Source organism: Colletotrichum godetiae, assembly GCF_030913485.1.
Source record: "Colletotrichum godetiae strain CBS 193.32 chromosome Unknown BDP55scaffold_11, whole genome shotgun sequence".
In the NCBI taxonomy this organism is placed as follows: Eukaryota; Fungi; Ascomycota; class Sordariomycetes; order Glomerellales; family Glomerellaceae; genus Colletotrichum; species Colletotrichum godetiae.
Window position 1 is genome coordinate 265,484 of NW_026851259.1, and position 18,722 is coordinate 284,205.

Consider the following 18,722-nt stretch of genomic DNA (forward strand, 5'->3'; position numbering starts at 1 on the left):
GTACAAGTAGACATAAAGTTAAGAATTACTCTTGCAACTATATTGGCCACGCGAAAATGGCGACGAACAAGGCCTGCCCACTGATGTAACCACCAGATTTGACACCGAAGAAGTGAGCCCTCAGTAATTAAGTTCGTCTACTTAATACCTGCGGCTCATCTCCGATCCATTCGGGTGCGGAATGACATTGAGAAGGAAACTCGTGACAGTATCTTCAAGCTTGGATAGAAGGAGGCTAGCTGGTCAAGTCCTTTCCCCCGCTCTCAAATGACAACTGCATTTCGAATGTTCTGACCGTACCTTACCGTGCCTTCCCTCCTTATTGACCACACCTCCCTTCCCATCTTACCGACCATACCTTCCACACGCAACATACCGCCAGGAAGAAAGCTATATACCCCCCTTCAATCCCAATTTGGTCACCACAACCAGCAGGCGCCCGTCTAGGCCGACGGGTCAGGTCAAACTGGGATGGGTGGGGGAGTGGCATATGGTCAACAATTCCCAGCATGTGCACCAAGAGATGTAGCCCCCAGTTCAACACCGGGGGGGTGAACTCTTTTTTCTTTCTTTTTTTTTTCGGTATATCTCTTGGAGAGTGTATGTAGGATATGAACATTCTCCTTGGAATTATCATTGCCGGCCAGTCTTCCTAGACCTCTTAGGGGGGACTGCATTTCCTTGGTGCCTGCTTGGAGATTCGAAATCCTATATTAGTATAATATATAACCGGCACCATCGCTCCAAGCGTAGTAAGTTCTGTAATTATTAAGTTCTTTCTCAGTATATGACTACATCTGCCTCGCTATTGAGGATATAAGTACTACTACCCAAGACAAAAGCATAGACAAGGAATACCATATACACACTCCCATATATTACGAGGCAACAAGGTAGCTCAAGACAGTGTCCTCTAGTAAGATCCCGCCGACCCCCTCATATTCATTATAGAACATGCCATGGTAGGAGGGAGCGGGAGTATAGAGGGGCTGAGACTGTGCTTATTTGTAATAGGATAGTCTTTTGAGATTTGGAGCGGATGCTATCAGCATAACATTTGTACACACATACACACATGATGGCCGTTGACACCTGGGGTTATGGCCGCCGTGTGCTGATAGGAGGCCACGCGATGCCTTGTTCTATTTGAATAATGAGACCTAGAGGAGGCATTCTATAGGCAATGATATAACTTCCACAAAAACCTCGGTCTCCTCCTACTCCGTATGAGACGGAGCTAGTTGAGGAAGGAAGGAAGGCTCCTCAGCGTTGTAGCTGCCGCCTCTCCCTGACCCACTCGGGGGAGTCATCTCGAAACACCACCCCTTTATCCCTGCCTTGTATTTTGACGTCTTGTGTTGGGGAGGTGTTTAACCGGCGCTATTGTTCTCAATCAATTGGATTCTGCAGCGACTTGTACCTCCTCGGTCCACGACAATGTAAGGCCTCAGTAAAGTTGGCGACGACCTGAGGCACGAAGACAAATAGGATGGTCGAGGAAATCTTTGATGCGTTCCCAACGTCGCAAGTTAGCCCCAGTGCTATTAGCTTCTCTCATCGCACACATTCCGTCGCTGCCTGTATTCATAACAGAATTTACCATGCGAGCATGAACGTGAGCGGGAGCAGGGAGCTTGTGAGAATAAAGACAAAGGGCTTCCTTGAACAGCACACTTCTCGAGCGTTAGTAAAGGAATGTGAACAGGCACCATGCCTTCATGCAAGTCCTTGAGATGGTCATGACCGTCATTCTGATCCTGTTGGGCATGCTGGTCGTAGTGGGGATGATGCCTGACCATCGTTGGCAACAGAGCTGCTCGTCAGGCTGGTGTGCAATATTTATGCTCACACGGCGGGGGGTATTCACTTTAGTACATAATTCCCTTGTTCACATCTTACAGGAAGCTGAGCATTGAGGAATCAGAAGGGATGAGATCAATGCACTTGGAGCTTTACTTGGGGTCAATCGACAAGATACCGCCTTATCCTAGAGGACTCTATATCCCTCTATAAATGTCGTAACGGCGCCCTTTCTTCTGACCTACGGTGCCGCGTTATAACCTAGTCCCTAGAGGCCGTCTATTCAATGTTTACTAAACCAAGCCTTGATAGTACCAAACGTTGCTAGATTATTGAAGTGCTATGAGGCTAGTTCGTCTTAATGAATCGATATAAATGCTAAAAAAAAGAAGCAAGCCCCTAAGCTTCAAGACAGAATCAAGCAGCTACTATTTCGCATCATTAATAGAACCTCAGTTTAATGTCGTAAGTCTTGGTATTCATCTAACAGAATTATCTACATCCTCCCTCAGCTTGTGAAGGCCATCAGCTAGGTGAGCTCGTGTCCAGTAAAGGCAACATCGGCCTTCTGAACTCATAAAGGCCATAAGCTAAACAAGCTTGTATCCGATAAGGGCAATATCAGCCCTTCTTTAAAGTGTTTCCGCTCCTTCCGAAAGCGTAGCCCAAATGCTCTTTTCGAGGTCCCCTTCCTCATATTCGTAATCCCAGCCCTCATCGTAAATAGGATCGTCGATATTCACCTGGTCCATGAGCAAATCAAGCTTCGTCATCTCGTCGAGCCCCTGTAGATCCAAGTCCCTCGCCACGTTCCCCGCATGCCGACGCTCGAGCGCCACGGAGCCCACGTCGGTTAGCGGCCGGAGGCGGGCGACTCTTAACGACCTGCGGCGGAACATCTTTTGGTTCTCCTGCTGAATCTCTTCGACTTTGGCCAGTAACGGCTGGGATGCGTCGCCCTCAAAGTGCGATTTGGGGCAGTGCAGGCCGAGGGTGGAATACGCCGGCCCCTGGATGACGCCGACGGTGGCGTCCGGGTGACGCATGAGCTGGCCGGAGGAGAGCATGCTTCGTCCTCTTTCCACGCCCGTCTTGGGTTCTTGGTTTTGCTCCTGATTCTGATGGTGCGGCGCCGAAGGATCGGCGTGCTCGATGACGGGAATCGGGCGGCGCACGGGACGACGGGGTCGCATACCCGGCGGCATCGGGGGTAGGACAAACTTGGCTGGAGGCTCGTCCCCCTTGTTCAGCGAGAGGAGCACCACTCGGCCGCTAGCGTCTCCGATAACAAGCCTCGAGTGGCATGGAGAAAAGGCTCCGCATGCTATAGCTCCAGGAGCTTCCAAGAGGTCGCGGACGAGGGGCTGCCGCAAGTTGCGTACGTTCCACACCTTAACTACTCCGTCTGATCCGCCTGTATAGAAGCGATCCGCAGTGGTGCCCCACGCCGTAAACTTGACACCCACGTCCACTTCGTCTCGATTTCCCAAGATTTCGTCAATCGGCTTCTTATGCCGGAGAGCGTGGATAGGCTTGTCACCTCGTGAGGTATCCCAGACGTAGACCTTGCCATCGGTGCAAGCCGCAGTCACGTATGAGCAGAGGACGCTGTTCGGCTTGATGGTGAGCTCGTTGATATCCTTGGCCGGGCAGTCCAGGCACTGCATCTCACTAAAGGCAGTATCGCCTTCAGGTGTCAAGCTAGGGCGGAAGATCCGAATCTGCGTCAGAGTCTGGTCGTCGATCATCAATCCAGCTGGCGACGTTGCCACGATGAAGCTCGGTAGGGTGGGATGCCAAACCACCTCAAAGACGTTTTGTGTAGATGCCGTCAAGACCTTGATCTTTTCGCCCGTGAGGCAGTTCCAAAGACAGATCTCGCCAGTGTTCAGCTTCTCATCAGGAATGTCGTTATCGTCCCCAGTGAGACTGCGAGGAGAGTAGCCAACGAGGAGCAGGTGTTGCACGCCTTCAGCCAAGCCCCATTGCATTGTTGCCGGGAAGTAGGCCCATTTCTGGGTCGCTATCGTCTCTTCGTTCCCTTCATCCCACGCTCTAGAGCCTGTAAATATCTGGTACGGGCTCTGAGATACGTTGTCGTTGTCAACGCGGTAAACTCGGACAGCCTGGGTGGACACATCGGCGGCAGTCGCCACCATGCCGGATTCACGCTTAGAGACAGCCACGAAGTTGACGTTGCCCGCGTGTGCCCAGGTGCCTAAAACCTCCATATTTGCTCCTCTATCGTCCACGCTCCACACCTTGACAGTCTTGTCAAAACTAGACGTGTAAGCACGGTTGTTAATGCGATCATAGTCAGAAGACACGACGGATGAGTAAAGCCACGGGCTCTGGCTTTCCCTCATAGCATCTGTGGAGTTCTCGCCCTTCTCGACAATTGGTCGAGGGATTCTGTGGTCCGGATACGCCTTAAGCTGACCCAACGTCGTCGAGCAGAGCAAAAGGTTACCGGCCTTATTGTATTGCTGGTTGTGCGAATCGGAGTGAGCTGTGGCACCGCAGATGAAGTTGGTATCTGAAGTCCACGCAATCGTCATAATGTCACCAGCGCAGCCCACCCACTCTGCCCGCATCTCCATATCATCTTCATGAGCCTTCCTAAACTCATTGGTGAAGTTAACGTGGCGACGCATCCGGCCAAACCCTCTGTTGCCATCAATTTCTCGCGCCAACAGGAGCGCAGAGATCTGACTGGTACGCTGTGCCTCGCCCTGCTTATCGGACTCGTCCACCTCCAACGTCAGCACCTTTGGATGCCGGGCCGGTTTTTTATGCCGATTTGCCAACTCGTCGAGGAAGTTCCGAATCGCAACGTGGTCTCGTTGCGCAAGCATTCCCTTGAGCTCAATCATGGGCGGTATAGCCGTGAGCAGGTCAGGCCGCTTCCTCAGCATCTTGCCCAGCTCTCTGTCGGTGTCGTTTCTCCGCTTGTGCTTGACCTTCTTGTCGCACATGGCCCGCACTATTCTCCGAACGTCGTCCAGCTCGTCTGGCGTAAAGTCGACGTGGAAGGGCAGTGAGCCCAGCGCTGCCGCCGCCGGTGGTACGTTTCGGACAAGCTTGGAGGTGCCGCGAAGAATCGTTTGACGCTCTTCCGTTGTGGTGTACGGCCGCCGCGCCATCGTCATCCAGGCTACTTTGGCCTTGTGGCCTGGAGTAGCCGCCGCCTTGGCTTGTGAGTCGAGTGCCTTCCATGACTTGAAGGACCTGGCTTGCGCCCTCGTTCTGTAGTTCGTTGACGAAACGGCGACGGTCGGGGTTCTGTGGCTGGAGCTTGAGGCTGTGGTTCGGGCTCTTGCTCGGGCTCGGGTTGATGCTCTGGCTCAGGCACCGGCTGAGGCTCTCGTCGATGCTTCGGTGGAGGCTTCGGTTTGGCCTGTTTCTTCGCCGGCCGCGGCGCTGGCCTCGCTGGGGCTGTCGAAGGACCTTGGGCAGCAAGCCTTGACCCGCGATATCCGTCCGGGTGGAGGGGTACCGGAATACCAGTAAAGATAGCAGGATTGAACTTGAAATTCCGACCGCGCGGTGCGGGTGTATAGGCAGGCGGGGGCGGAGAAGGAGGAGTAGGAGCAGGAGGCTTCGGCTGTTTCCTGAATTCCTGAGATACAAGTCAGTACTTCACTCGCATATAGCCGTCCTGAGGCGGTGCGTGAGTAAGTGTAAAAAGGTCGGACCTTACCTCGTGATTGTCGCAATAGTCTTTAATACAAAAACGTGCGATGAAGACTAGCTTGTTGACTGCACTTTGGGTCAGGCGGCCGTTGTTGATGTCGATTGTTTCTTCTTCTATAGCGGCACGGTACACTTCCTTGATCACCTGTAGCCGTGGTATTAGATAGTGCGCTTTCGAGGGCGAAGGGTGAGAATACGAGAGAGGAGAGGGGAACAAAGAGAGAGAGAGAGAGAGAGAGAGAGAGAGAGAGAGAGAGAGAGAGAGAGAGAGAGAGAGAGAGAGAGAGAGAGAGAGAGAGAGAGAGAGAGAGAGCGTCCTGCTTACCGTTCGAGCGATCTCTGCGACCTTGAACTTCTCAACCGGAAGTTCGAGCAGCGCCTGAGTGATGAATGGCCTGACCTGCTTGTTCAGGCACTCGGTGTACACCTCAGGGTCACCACCATTCGGGTCGACAGGAGACTTGGGGCCATAGTCTATTCGAAACTTCTTTCGAGGCGGTTCGGTGTCTGGAAGCCGTGAGCTGGAGGCTGGGGGAGTTTTGTCGTCGTCGTCGTAGTCGTCAAGAGTCAGGTCAATGATGTCGGCGGTCCTCTTCGGGGCTGCCGTTAAATTGATCGACGGCGTGGCAGTTGTCGTATCCCTCGGAGTCGCAATCATTACTGTGATCTTGCGGACGGCGACGCGTAGTCGTCGTCCAGCCGAAATTCGGTCAGCGCGCGCGCGTAAAGTGAGGTTCGTAAACGCGTAAAACCGGCAGTTCGTTAAGTCGCAGTTAATTAAGATAAACGTAGCTATAACTGGAATCAACAGAGGCGGGTCAAATGGAAGTAGCAAGAAAAGTGGACCCATGCACCTTCCCAAGGATCGCAAGGGTCTAAAATAGTCTTACATAAGAAAAACATTCGTTTCTTAAAATGTAATAACTTTGGGACTTTTAGAAATAGAAGTTCTTTTTAATTACTAAGCTTTGATTTTATTGTTGTTTTCTAAAAGAACATGGAACTAATTATTTAAATCTAAATATCAAATTAATATTTATTAATGAGTATAAATATTTTCCTTGCTAAATCGCAGTTAAAGAATTATTCAACATCAAAGAGGTGGTCTAAATGTTCGAATACATATTGTTCGGCTATCGAAACGCCTCACAAAGATCAAGGAAGATGTAAGCATTTGCGACGGCTCATTGAGCTGATATCCTGTCGCTCAATGACGTGGACACGCCTCGTTCCTCCAGTGACATATCAAGCTTTTGGACCCTTCACGAAGCATCGCGCTAGATTACGGGAACCTCGGCAAAAACAACCCAGTTCCTTCTAGAAACCATCAAAAGGTCCAGAAACATGATGTACAACAAGTAATTCAAAGATTAATTATTGAGTGGCTTGTCATACGAGTATAAGAACTTGAAATTAAACATAGTCCTCGACGCTGTCTTGCGCTCATGTATCGTGTCCCTCAGCAGCCATCGCGTCCAAAGAGCCTAAACGTCGCGATAAAGTCTAAATGCGCCAGTACAAGAATGGTCCAATCGAATGGCTTTAGAAGGCCGTTGAATCAAATAGCCCCCCAATGCCGTCGTGTCGCACGTCGGACCTGAGCGCCATTGGCTTCGGAGGTCATCGGCCCCGCAGGTGCCAGATGCGCCAGTTCACGCCCGCCGCTGGCTCATATAACAGGCGCTATGCGCGCGCGCACTTTGCGCATCAAAGTCGGAAAAGGCACATGTCGAATGTCAGAAATGCCCGATGTATAAATGTTAGTGACACTATGTTGTACTAAATAGGGAAATGTCATTATTAAATGTGAACAAATATAGCAACATAAGAACGCTACTTCTTCCTCTGACGCTATAGAGCAAAATATGCATTAAAGCAGTATATAACTAGTCGATCAATATCAAACCATGTCTCATGAAATAGCCTTCCCTAAAGTAGGAACACAGGGATTTTTTTCTTTAAAAATATTGGACGTAGACTCTAGAAAGCTAATAGATCATCTTATATGGTACAGCATTGCCCGCCTATATGTGACACGACATCATCCAACGCCAATCCTCTAAATAAAAAGACCTTCTAAAGCTTGGCCTTGGTCGACGGCTCCGCGTTGACCTCTTCGTACATCTGGTCGATCTGCGCCCTGAACGCCTTTGCGGTTTGCGGTCTCTTCAACTTAAGACTGTTGATACTTGGTTAGCAGGTGTCCATGTCTAGCGTCAATAGCTTCCACTTACGTAGGTGTCAACAGCTCGTTTTCGATGCTGAAGGGGTCGATGGTGAGGTAGACACTGCGCACACGCTCGTAGCTGTTGAACTTGTGTTTCTTGCCAATTCTGTCAAGCTCTGCAAGAAGAGCCTTCCTGACCTTGTTGTCGGCGCCAGCTGCCTTGATTGCTGCAATGTCGGTCTTGTCGATGGTCTTCTTCAAGATCTTGCTTGCGAATGGTGCAAAGTTCTCAGGGTCGACACCAAAGACAGCAACAAGCGCTGACTGAGACGGGTCACCGTGGACGTATGCCATGGCCAGCAGACTGCAGCTACCCAGGTAGACATTCTCGATACGCTCAGGGGAGATGTACTCTCCTTGCGACAGCTTGAGCACGTTCTTCTTGCGATCGACGATCTTGAAGCGACCCATGTTGTCGACCTCGGCAATATCTCCAGTGTGGAACCAACCATCTGCGTCGAGGGCCTTGCTCGTCTCCTCCTCGTTCTTGTAGTACTCCTTGAAGATACTGGGACCACGAAGGAGGATCTCACCACGGGGGTAGGGCTTGTCTGTGACGAAGTAGTCAAAGTCGGGAACCGACTCCAAGCAGATCTCGTTGCAAGAAGCTGGCGGTCCGATGTTGCCCAGGCTGAAGTCACCCTTCAGCTGAACAGTCGAGACGGCGTACGTCTCTGTCAGGCCGTATCCCTGCACAAAGTGGTTGCCGAAAGCCGCGCGCAAGAACTCGTGAACATCAGGGTCCAGCTGAGCGCTACCGCTGATCATGCTGTGCGCCTTCTTGAGACCGACGGCAGCACGAACCTTGGGAGTCCAGATTCTGTCGTACAAGAAGTGAGAGTTGTTTGCCTTACCAACGGGCTGCTTCATGTTGGCCTTCTTGGTGCTGACAACCTGGCGGGACAGGGATCCCTTGACACCATCTGCTTCGATCGTGGCGGTTCGGATGGCCGAATTGAAGCGGTTGTATAGACGGGGAACAGACATGAACCCTGTGGGTTCGAGAATCTTCATGTCGTCTACCAGTCCAACGATATCGCCGCGGAAGAAACCAATGCAAGCGCCTTCTGCCAGAGCGGTCTGGTCAACCATTCTTCCGTAAATGTGAGCGAGAGGCAGATAAGAGATGTGCACGTCCTTGTAGGTAACGGTGCCGGCGGATCTCGCGGCGGTGAGGCCTGCAACGGCGTTGCCGTGGGTCAGGACGACACCCTTGGGCATACCGGTAGTTCCAGAAGTGTAGTTGATGGTGACGTAGTCGGTCGAGCGTGGGGGGCGCATGGGACGGCCAGACTTAAGACCTAGCTCCTCGACGTTCGCCATGGAGTAGATCTGGATGCCATTCTGGGCAGCGATACCATTCAGAACGGACAGCTTGGAGTAGCCAGCCTGCTCGCCGTCGTCCAGAGAGTCGAGGCACACAATGAGCTTGAGTGATGGGAGGCGCGGGGCAAGCTTCAGCAGGACGGGGATGTGCGGGAGCGAGGTAGCTACGCAAGCCAAGCTGGCGTGGTTAATGATGTATTCGGTCGTGTCGGGGCCGAGGGTGTCGTAGAGAGAGACGGTGAAGAGAGATTGGGATGCAGCACCGAGATCTGGTTACTTCGAGTCAGTATGCAGTTTGCGCCTCGTGCCTGGCATGTGACGGCCAACGTACCAGCAATGTGCCACTCGGGGCGGTTTTGCGACCACAAACCGACACCGTAGTTGTCGCTGGTGATGCCAATCTTCTGGTGAATCTCAATCAGACCAGCGCCAAAGTTCTTGCGACGCTCGGCAACCTCGGCATAGGTAGCCCAGGTGTACTTGTTCTCCCAGTCCTTGGCTGCCGGGTTCCATGCTCGGTGACCCAAGCACTTGGCGTTCGGGCGCTTCTTGGAGGACTCCTCAAACAGATCGTGAACGGTCTGGACGGCGGGATCAAAAGTGGACAGCAGAGGGCCGTCGCGGAAGCGCCAGTGACGATAGATGGCACTGCGGCCTTCCTTCTCAGAGCCTGGGATGGGGACTCCATAGGGTGAGCCAGGAGGCGGCGGGTTGGCCAGCTCCTGTATGTATGCGGCGGTGTCTTTTGTGGGAGCCATTTTCGAAGCGACAGTGGGAATCTGTGGGGGAGTGCTGGCAGCCGAGGACTGTTGGTTGCGTTGCTGACGAACGATCTACCTCGATCTCACTGCCAGTTCGTTGGGGCGGTGACAGTGCAGCAAGATGTGGCGCAAAGAAACGAGACTCGGCGCTGGAAGCCTGAAGGCGAGATGTAGGCAGGAGATATCCAGGAGGGTAGAGGTGAAGATGGTTGGAAGGTGTCGAGACGAAAAGGTTTGGAGAGAGAGAGAGAGAAAAAAAAGATGAGATAAACAGAAGTAATCCGCCCGAGAAGGATTTGGGACAAACGAGGGGGCACCTGTCTTGTTCAAGGTTTGCGTCTACAAGAGTCGAGTCGAGTCGAGCGAGGTGCGCGTCGTACCTTAGCTACTTCGTACGGGGGATTCGGTTGTCGCTGCTTGGCCTCCAAGTGAGAAGGTGCAGGAAACGGAGAGACGATCCAATGAGCGAGGCCGAGTTTGGGAGCGTAGGCCGAGGCACAAGTGCCCAGAAGAGCGGAGGGTGCCACTCCAAGGTCTCAAGGTCCTCGGCAACCCCAGATGGTGAGTGCGCTAAGGGGAGAACTACAGCTGTAAAAGGTCGCTGATAGGCTCTGGGGGGACCCGCCAAGGGGGCACTGGACGCAGTGGCTTGCGGGGGCGCTGGGGGGCTGGCGGTGGAGGGAGTGGGAGCTGAAGCTGGGGGTTCTGGGTCGGAGATTCGCAAATAATGGGGAAAGATACCCCGTGGTTTCCGTCATGACCTCACCGTGAAGTGTCCACGAGGAGGAATGCATCTGCTGTTGGCCGTGTGGCTGCAGCTCGTAGGTGACATTTTCATAGGTAGTGTATTGTCTACTCGGCCTTGGGAAACCCGAATCAACATGTGAGTTACACCAGGCCAGCCTCGAAGTTGCGATATGCCACGTTCCCGCAGTTCAGGAGCTCGAAAGCTGTAGTGACATGTTAGCGGGGTTATGCATATGGGAGAGGCTTAATCTCCCAGCAAACGGGGATCAGTCATTCATCCACTCTTTACAGGTAGATCCCCGACAGCGGAGCTCCCATCCGTCACTTCCCCTGAGCATTGAATACTATTTGAGTACTAATCGGAATCTCATCCTTTGAAATGGAATACCATGAGGACTAATCGTTGTCTTCCATCACGAATATGAAGCTTCCTGTTTTTGTGTGCTTCAATGTCAACCTCGTCAACTCACAGTCCCTTATGCTGTCAATTGATGCACGCACTGGAGAGACAGCCAGCCTGTGAACTAGACTGACAAGCCCAATTTGTCACATGCCAGAGCTGGACTCTTAGGTCCGGGCGCAGGACTTTATGTCTTACTCCGGACGGAGGTCATTGGGCACCCGTACCCGAAAGGGCCGAACAAGTCCGGGTCCCACCTGCTTCGAGAGTCCGCCCGCCTTGAGCCGCATCAGCGGACGGTCGAAGCCGTACGAGTAAATGCCGAAGTTCTGCCAGCTTTCTCTACCTCAGGTGCGCCCAGTTCCTATTGGGCGGGCAGCGGAGGGAGGATTCTCAGGAACTTGCACCAAGCTGACCGAGCATATAACGCCAATCAAGTGTCCAAGATCTTACCAACACATAGCTAGATAAGTCTCGCTTTGCCTCTTCTCATTTCATGGTTGCAAGATTCTCTTCAGATTGATAAGTGACGAAAAGACGCAAAATCTGGTAGACGGCGGGAGTGGCTGGTAAAGGCGCAAGTTCCTATTCTTGTACGTCGCCAGCTCTCTCTCTCTAGGCCAGTGTGGCCAAGAAAGCAACGAAGTGCAAGGTACCTAAGGTTATGTGCGTTGCAAGATTATGGCACTCAAGTGTCATGATGCTGGTCTAGGGTCTCTTCCGCAACATGAGCGTAGCCTTGGAATGGTATTTCCGGCTGACAACTGAATGACAGACATCAGCTGCGGGTACGAATATGCCTACGACAGCTTTGACGTGTCGATTGTAAGAAGACGCTGATGATACAGAAAAACGGCTCTGGCGGAACTAGAGAAACACAAAGCAAGTGTCTACGTTTTGGATCACGTCCGATCAGTGTGTGCTCGGGTACCGACTGCATGCCTCAGCAGCACAAGTCCTGGGATGACTCGTACGGCTTCGGGATGACACGGCGTAGGCCAGCTGTTCTTTTCAGACTACCATTTCTGAGAGTCTCGGAAATACGACAGAGAGTCAGGGTCCCGTGACAAAGAGGGGAAGACGTGGCCTGAAAGCATCGAGGGTAGGCTGGTGTTGTTGGCTGGTCCGGACCAAGTCGCTGGGGTATGAGCTCCGTGGAAGTTTTTCGTTTCTTCGCATACTAATGCGCTTCTGCCAATATTGAAACGAGACATCCAGATAAAGTAGGCGAGTCGGCTGCAAAACCTATATGCGGGAATTCGGAAGTGTTCTTCTAGTTAGTTGGACCTACTACGGCACGGTCATGAGCAGCTCAGACTCGAGAATTTTCTTTCATGCGGCAAGGAGTGAGGCAAATTTGGCGCAGATGTAGTGATCAGGCGAATTCCAGATGCGCTGCCAAGAAGTTGGGTCTGCGTTGAGGCTCTACGGGTGGCAGAAATGGGCTCTCCGATGGCGGCCAAGAGTCTGGAGAGCGTCCGATCCATTGCCAATATTATGGGGGAACCCCATAGAGTCGGCACCAAGGGTGCAGGATGAGCGGATGGTTTCGATGCCCAGCAAATCCAAGCCTTTCTGACATGATGTCTAGCGAGGCGAAGCTTTGATAGAGTAGCAGTTTCGAGGCTGGCCAAGTCGGCAGAGGCAGCCGCTGTTGCACTGTTGCAGCGAGTCGTGAGACAGATTGGAGCCCTTGAGGGTGGAGGGGGCGGCGGAATGGTGAGAAAGACTGCGCAAAGGCCCTGCAGAAGTCTAGAAGAGGGAAGATGTGTCAGCAGGAAGCAGCAAGGGAAGAGGGAATGCCAAGAAGTATGAAGAATCTGTCGAGGGAGAATCCTTGGCAATCTGAGTATCGGACTGAGTCTGGGAGCAGGTTGTGCGGCGTCTCAGCAGCTTTTTTAAGAACAGCAAAGTGTGGTTGCGGAGTGTGTAAGGTGGAACAGAGAGGACGACAGAAGCGACGACGACTTTGGGGCCTGCATTCGCCTGCATGTCCCCGGTTTCCCGCATCGGTAGGCGACGGGAGGCCCCTGCGGATGATACGTGAAGCCAAGATTTCCTCCCCCAGGTGGCGCCTGCACGTAAGGTAACTTGTAAGGTAGTCTGGTAGGTGACTAGGTATGGCATCTTGCTACTGTTTCGAATGCCCTTGGAGAGAAACTCGGGCGGCGCCCTTGGCGTTGTAACGTCCGCCGTACTGTTTCTGTTGTAGATCTTCCATGGCGCTTGGCTTGCAAAACGTCCATGTTCCCTCTCCTGAGGCCTTAGTCCTGACTGTCCAACTGCGTCAAGTGCTTCAAAGTTCAGAGAGAGGTCCTGCCGGTCTTTACTAAGCACAACCGATGGGAGGCTCTCTTCGCGGCAAGAGACTTCCACTGCTCTTGGCTCTTTCCCTGTCCGCTAACCCCCAGATAGACTTGACAGGGGAGGGGGGGTCTTCCATTTTGGCAATGACAACCCACAACCCGCCCGCTAAATGGGAATCATGAAGGTCTCGAAGGAAGCAGAAACGGGGTGGACCTGGTAGCGAGGAAACAAGCTACGTTCGGACATTTTATTATTTTCTTCTGCAGTAGGTACTCCGTATACGAGTCCCATCTTCATTCCCTTTGCGGTTTTCACCACGTTCACCATCCTTACCCTCTTGCCTCCCTACCTACTGTGTAGTTTCTTGTCGCGTCGCAGCGAAGCCAAGCTCCAAATCCCGTCCACTATTCCATTCCCATGTCCTAGGTACTCTTCTCGCTACGTTTTGTCAGTCTACTCTAGTCCCAATTTGTTTCAACACCCACAACACGAGATGGCCCGTCGTCGAAAGTTCGGTGACACATGCTGGGCCCCGGGCGAATCATGCTTGGCATCTTGAGACTCGCTGCTCTTCAGCCTCAAACCCTCCGAGTCCTGAGCCTTTGGCCTGCAGACTCGCGCATCTGCACCAGCCTGCCATTCATGATTGGACTGGTCCCGCAGACACACTACATCCCGTCGCGCTGTGTTTCTCAATCTGAAGATCTCGCTTCAGCCTTTCACCTCAAGTCTGCCAAACCCACCCACACCTGTCGCCATCAGGGCTGGTCTACCTAATGAGGTCGAGTGAGGCAAGGCTATGGTTTGTCTCTGCTGGCAGTTCGCATCGCTGCAGCAATGCAACGTTAATTTGGCTTCCAGACTTTCCAAGCCTATACACAGTATCTCAATATCGCCGTTCCTGCATGACGAGGCTCTCTCTCTCTCTCTCTCTCTCTCTCTCTCTCTCTCTCTCTCTCTCTCTCTCTCTCTCTCTCTCTCTCTCTCTCTCTCTCTCTCTCTCTCTCTCTCCCTCCTGGGGCTCTTACTCACGTTCAGAGTTGTAAAGAGCATTGCCGCCCGCTGGCGTCGTATCGCCGATCAAGCTCCGCCCATGGAACCCAGTCCACGTCTTGTCGTCCGACAAATGCGTGTGCGCGTCTCCATCAAGAACCACTCATTGTATTCGTCGGCCCCCCCTTCGATGTAAGCCTGCCACGAGGCCAGCGGCAGAGAAGGCACAGAGACAACGAAGTTACAACGTAGCCAACACCCCAGGCCGTCCAACCAAACGCAACAACTCTGCGGAGTACCTTGCTGCGTTACCTGCCAGCGCCAAGCCGTGGGCCGGCATGAAGAGGAGGCTCTGTTGATCTTGTGCTGGGATTGGTCCATGGGGATTTCTGGGGCCCTGCTACACACCATCTTCTTGTCTGGATAGCGCATGGCGACGGCCCAGGGGAGTCCCGTTTCAGATGCATTTCAGAGGTCTCAGGCCGTGCATTGCCCAGCACCAACCCGACCCATGGGTGTCCAGTGATGACTAGAGCCGCGACTACATGTTCCGCCTCTCAAACACTCAGACAGGGAGAGATGGGACTGCCCAGCCCATACAAAAGCATAAGTGATTTCCCCTCTTTCATGCTGTGCTGCCTCTTCTTGGACCTTTTCCCGCTCGACCGTTTCCACCCTTTTCTTCTTGTCAAACTTCCTTCTTCACTTCTCAACAGCGCACTGGGGGCAGCTTAGACTTATTTACCATACAATTTTTCTCTCCTTACTCTCCTCTCCTTTATCCTGTCGAAACGAATCTCACGAATCTACTTTCACGAAACGATCACGAAAATCGACAAGATGGGTCTTATTCTTCCTCTCCGAATTGTCCAGGGTGTTCTGGCGTTGGTGATCCTGGGTCTCTCGGGCTTTAGTATGTGATTTGGGACCTTTGGAACTTGGTCACCGATGGTGGTGGCCGACGTTGGAAAGAAATTATGCGCTGACTGTTTGCCTGCAGTCGCCAACTGGTACAACATGGACACGATGACTTCGTCTCCGTCCCAGATCAATTTCTTGGTCTTCGTACCGCTCTGGTCTTTCATTTCGATTGCCTACCTCGAGCTTGTGCCCAAGTTCGCTCCCAGAGGTGAGTCTTGCCTATCTTCATGTCGAAGATTCTTAAGTGAGCCAAAGCCAACTAACACGACAACAGCTTCCCACCCCTGGGGTGCCGTTGCCTTTGAGCTCCTCAACGTCCTCTTCTACTTCGCTGGCTTCATTGCCCTCGCCGTCTTCCTCAGCAAGCTTCTCTTCTGCCGTGGCACTGTGTGCGCCGCTGCCCGCGCCGACACCGTCTTGGCCGCTCTCGAGTTCTCCCTCTGGGCCGGCACTTCCCTCCTCATGGTCAAGGATGTTTTCAAGACGGGGTTCCGCAAGCCCAGCGCCGCTGGCCCCCCTCCTCAAATGAAGGAGTCTGCGTAAGTTACGCCGACTCCTTCAAGTCATTCCACGTCGCTCTCGAGGAGCGCAGACGTGAGGCATCCGTGGAGCTGATTAGAGCCAAGCGGATGCCTTCGTGGGACCGGAAGAGCGATCGAAAATCCATCTGGGAACTCGACCAGAGACGCATCTACGGCCCGGGATTTAGTGATGTGAACCTCGTCTAGATGACTGGTTTATGAAATGGGCAATGGGGACAGCAACAGCAGCGGATGGGTATAGGTGTCATTGGGTTGACAACTAACCATGGTTACAACGGAAAAAGTGCGTGAATCGGATACAGTTGGTTTTTGGGTTGGTCATTTCAATAAGGACGTAGATGCCATCCGTATTATTACTATTCTATAGGCTGCGGTCTGTAGTCTTTCCTACCCATAATCTCTTAGTCTTGGTTCACCTACTTCCATCGCGTGCTACTTGATATCGACGTTGAACAAGAATTCGTATAAAGGGGTTGAGAGTACTTGCATGGTTCTCCAAGAGAATCACGTCAGCATTGTCATGCTACGTTCTTAAAGAAGACCGACTATTAATTTAAATCCGAACAAAGATCTACCACTAAAACGCACTTTAAGAGAAGAAGCAAACAGGGTGGTCAGCGCCTATGAACGACGTGGCTGTTCTTATTGGACACCCTGCCGCTCGACGGTGGTGGAGTAGATATTTTTTGGCCGGGGGTGCATTCGCAGACTGGGAGTCCCTGCTTGCTTGTCAACTTTTGGGGGTGGCTGAGGTGGGCGAGCGGCAATGCATGTTATTGAGCTTCATTAACATTTTCATGTTCCTCCTGAACTATGTGAATAGGACTATGGGGTACCCCCTTTCTGGGATACCTATTCGAGTAGCCTACTTGTGTTACCTTACGTCGTACCCCGACATGGTAATTGGTACACCGCACACCACACTAGATGAATGTTTTGATTGTTCTGTTAGCATATCCTTCTTTGTGAGGAGGTTTGGCCTGTGGTACATGGTAATTCCGGAAAAGAGAAACTTGACCGCTCTGGTTGATATCAAATTTTGTCATTTTTTTCATTCTTTTTTTTTTTTTTTTTTGCGATTACAGCCGTTTGTCAGGCTATCGCTGTGTTTCCACACTTGTGCACTTGGTTTTTGTTCTCTGAAACGATAGCCGCAAGTGGGTGGTGACATTGTAGTTTTCCACTCAGCGCATCCGAGAGCCTCATATCTGGCTCCTGGTAATTCGATGTTGGAAAGCCCACGTGCCCAATTGCGTTCTTGGGAACCTTCTTCTCTCGCCGGATTCTCGGTAATGTGCGTAGACGGGACCCAGGCGTTCCTGGTTCTACTGCGTCCGGCATCTTTGTCGCGAGCCATCATATCCTTGGCCTTGCCGGTATTCAACCTCTTCGGGGGCGGAGTGTCCTGGCCGCTGCTATTGGCCGAATTTCTATTAGAGGCCTCGGCGTTGTTATTTGCAGTAGACTTTCCCTTCTTGCTAGCTACGGCCTTTCGCTTCCGGGTAGCCTTTCCGGTGGCCTTCTTCTTGTCCTTGGCAGACTTAGTATACTTGGTGGTCTTGTTAGACGGGCCGGCGGCGGAGTTCTCGTCGCTCGAGTCGTTCTTTTTGGCCTTTGAGTCTACGATTATTAGATCACTTAGAGCGGCCTTGTCCTTCTGCTTCGGAGGTATACTGGGCGTATGATGCGCGGTGGCGATCAAATGAGAGATTGGTGGATTGTTATACCCGTAAAAGACGGATAGATTAGCATTCGAGAGTGAACAAGGATGAGGGTATGTAAGCCGATCTTACTGAGTGCGAATGTGGGCTTGATTGCGCAAACGGAGGGAGGGCCACCACAACCATCACCACTACGACAACCTCAACAAGAACTTTTGAAATCCGATATGAAAGCTAGACATTATTTTCACATGTCGTCTGGATTTTTGATATCGAAGAAGTGATGGTTAGGTGATATGGGTAATCAGAGTATCTCTTTGGATGTGTGGCTCAAAAACTGGTTTTGTCACCCACTTTGTAGCCGTTTGCGGGAAACGGCTTGACCGGCTCAATGGTTTTTGATCCACATAGTTCACCTCTCCAGAGTCCACGACCGATACCCGCGGGCCGGCATCGTGAGCCGTGGGACCCGGTCGAGGTGAGGTTGTCGGGGGTGGAACCGTTGCTCGAGTCGGCCGGTAAGGTCGACGATGTCTTGCGCAGTATCTCTTTCTAAATAGTACAGAGTAGAAACGGCCCCCAAAACTTACACCCCACACATGAACCACGAGGCAGACCTTAGACTTTTCGTACAGCAATCTTGCCTCGTATCTCTTTTGGTCAGCGAGACGCATTCTTACTGTCTTATTAAGGCCCTCTGGGAAAAGAAACAAAGGCACTCGGTGAACCCTCGGCCGGCAACCACACCGATTCAGAAAAACTTCTCCAGGTCGCGCGGGTTGTCCAGTGGGGTTTTCGGCTTCCCGTGCCCCTCCTTTGGTGCCATTTGCCCCGCAAAGTGACATTTCGGCGTCGATTGCGTGCTCTGGCCAAGCCCCACCCCCGTTGCCTAAGTCGGCGCTCTCTTCCCGCACTTCAGCAACATCACAGCAAAGCAACCACGCAACCCAAGAGCTCTCACCTCACATCAGCGATTGAGAGAGAGCCAGCCGTTGCTGCAGCATCGTACAAAGACACAATGTGACAAGCTCTGATTTGTCGATGGGACCCAGACTATTGGACATCTCTATCGAAGCCAATTGGCTATTCTTCGAGCTACCTAGTAGCTGACAGCGGGATTTGGAGGGGTCCTGGTCCCCTCTCTCCCCCCAAATAGGGAATCGATACATTTGAGGTGTTGCCTTGTCTCTGAGAGGCCGAGATAATACCTGGTAGGCAACTTTTTTTCTTCGGTCCCTGGTGACCCTCCTCGCAAGGCCAAGAAGTCAATTCCATGTATACACACACATACAACAGCCCGCCCGGCCTATGGTGTGATGTCCCCTCAATGGCATCATCGTAGCT

At 52.3% G+C, this 18,722-nt stretch overlaps 4 protein-coding genes across 4 annotated transcripts; 1 reads left to right on the top strand and 3 right to left on the bottom strand.

The window, feature by feature from the left end:
- Positions 1–2,151: 2,151 nt before the first annotated feature.
- On the bottom strand, positions 2,152–6,260 carry BDP55DRAFT_656056 (uncharacterized protein). Its single transcript, XM_060574356.1, has 8 exons — positions 5,819–6,260; positions 5,501–5,638; positions 5,073–5,419; positions 3,063–5,046; positions 2,976–3,041; positions 2,886–2,948; positions 2,610–2,849; positions 2,152–2,585 (listed from the first exon to the last, which is right to left on the bottom strand). The coding sequence occupies exons 1-8, from the start codon at positions 6,149–6,151 to the stop codon at positions 2,433–2,435; spliced, it is 3,324 nt and encodes a 1,107-aa protein (XP_060432176.1). The 5' UTR covers positions 6,152–6,260; the 3' UTR covers positions 2,152–2,432.
- Positions 6,261–7,569: 1,309 nt separating this feature from the next.
- Positions 7,570–9,804, bottom strand: BDP55DRAFT_547670 (AMP-binding enzyme; the record flags this gene model as incomplete). Its single annotated transcript, XM_060568765.1, has 3 exons — positions 7,570–7,672; positions 7,728–9,315; positions 9,378–9,804. The coding sequence occupies 3 exons, from the start codon at positions 9,802–9,804 to the stop codon at positions 7,570–7,572; spliced, it is 2,118 nt and encodes a 705-aa protein (XP_060432177.1).
- A 5,290-nt stretch (positions 9,805–15,094) lies between these two features.
- BDP55DRAFT_629590 (membrane-associating domain-containing protein) lies at positions 15,095–15,903 on the top strand (the record flags this gene model as incomplete). The annotated part of the gene is made up of 4 exons (XM_060572044.1): positions 15,095–15,167; positions 15,255–15,383; positions 15,450–15,714; positions 15,768–15,903. 4 exons carry the CDS (start codon positions 15,095–15,097, stop codon positions 15,901–15,903), a joined length of 603 nt encoding a protein of 200 aa, XP_060432178.1.
- Positions 15,904–16,768: 865 nt separating this feature from the next.
- On the bottom strand, positions 16,769–18,052 carry BDP55DRAFT_629591 (uncharacterized protein; the record flags this gene model as incomplete). Its single annotated transcript, XM_060572045.1, has 4 exons — positions 16,769–17,374; positions 17,511–17,612; positions 17,733–17,930; positions 17,969–18,052. 4 exons carry the CDS (start codon positions 18,050–18,052, stop codon positions 16,769–16,771), a joined length of 990 nt encoding a protein of 329 aa, XP_060432179.1.
- Between the last annotated feature and the right edge of the window lie 670 nt (positions 18,053–18,722).

Bases quoted from the DNA above. Each gene is read 5' to 3' on its own strand.
- BDP55DRAFT_656056 (XM_060574356.1), bottom strand. From the start codon at position 6,151: ATGATTGCGACTCCGAGGGATACGACAACTGCCACGCCGTCGATCAAT. The intron at 2,949-2,975 runs GTGCGCCGCCCG...CCCGTCATCGAG, and splicing joins GTATGCGACCCCGTCGTCCC to CACGCCGATCCTTCGGCGCC. The intron at 2,850-2,885 runs GTGGAAAGAGGA...TCCTCCGGCCAG, and splicing joins ACCAAGAACCCAAGACGGGC to CTCATGCGTCACCCGGACGC.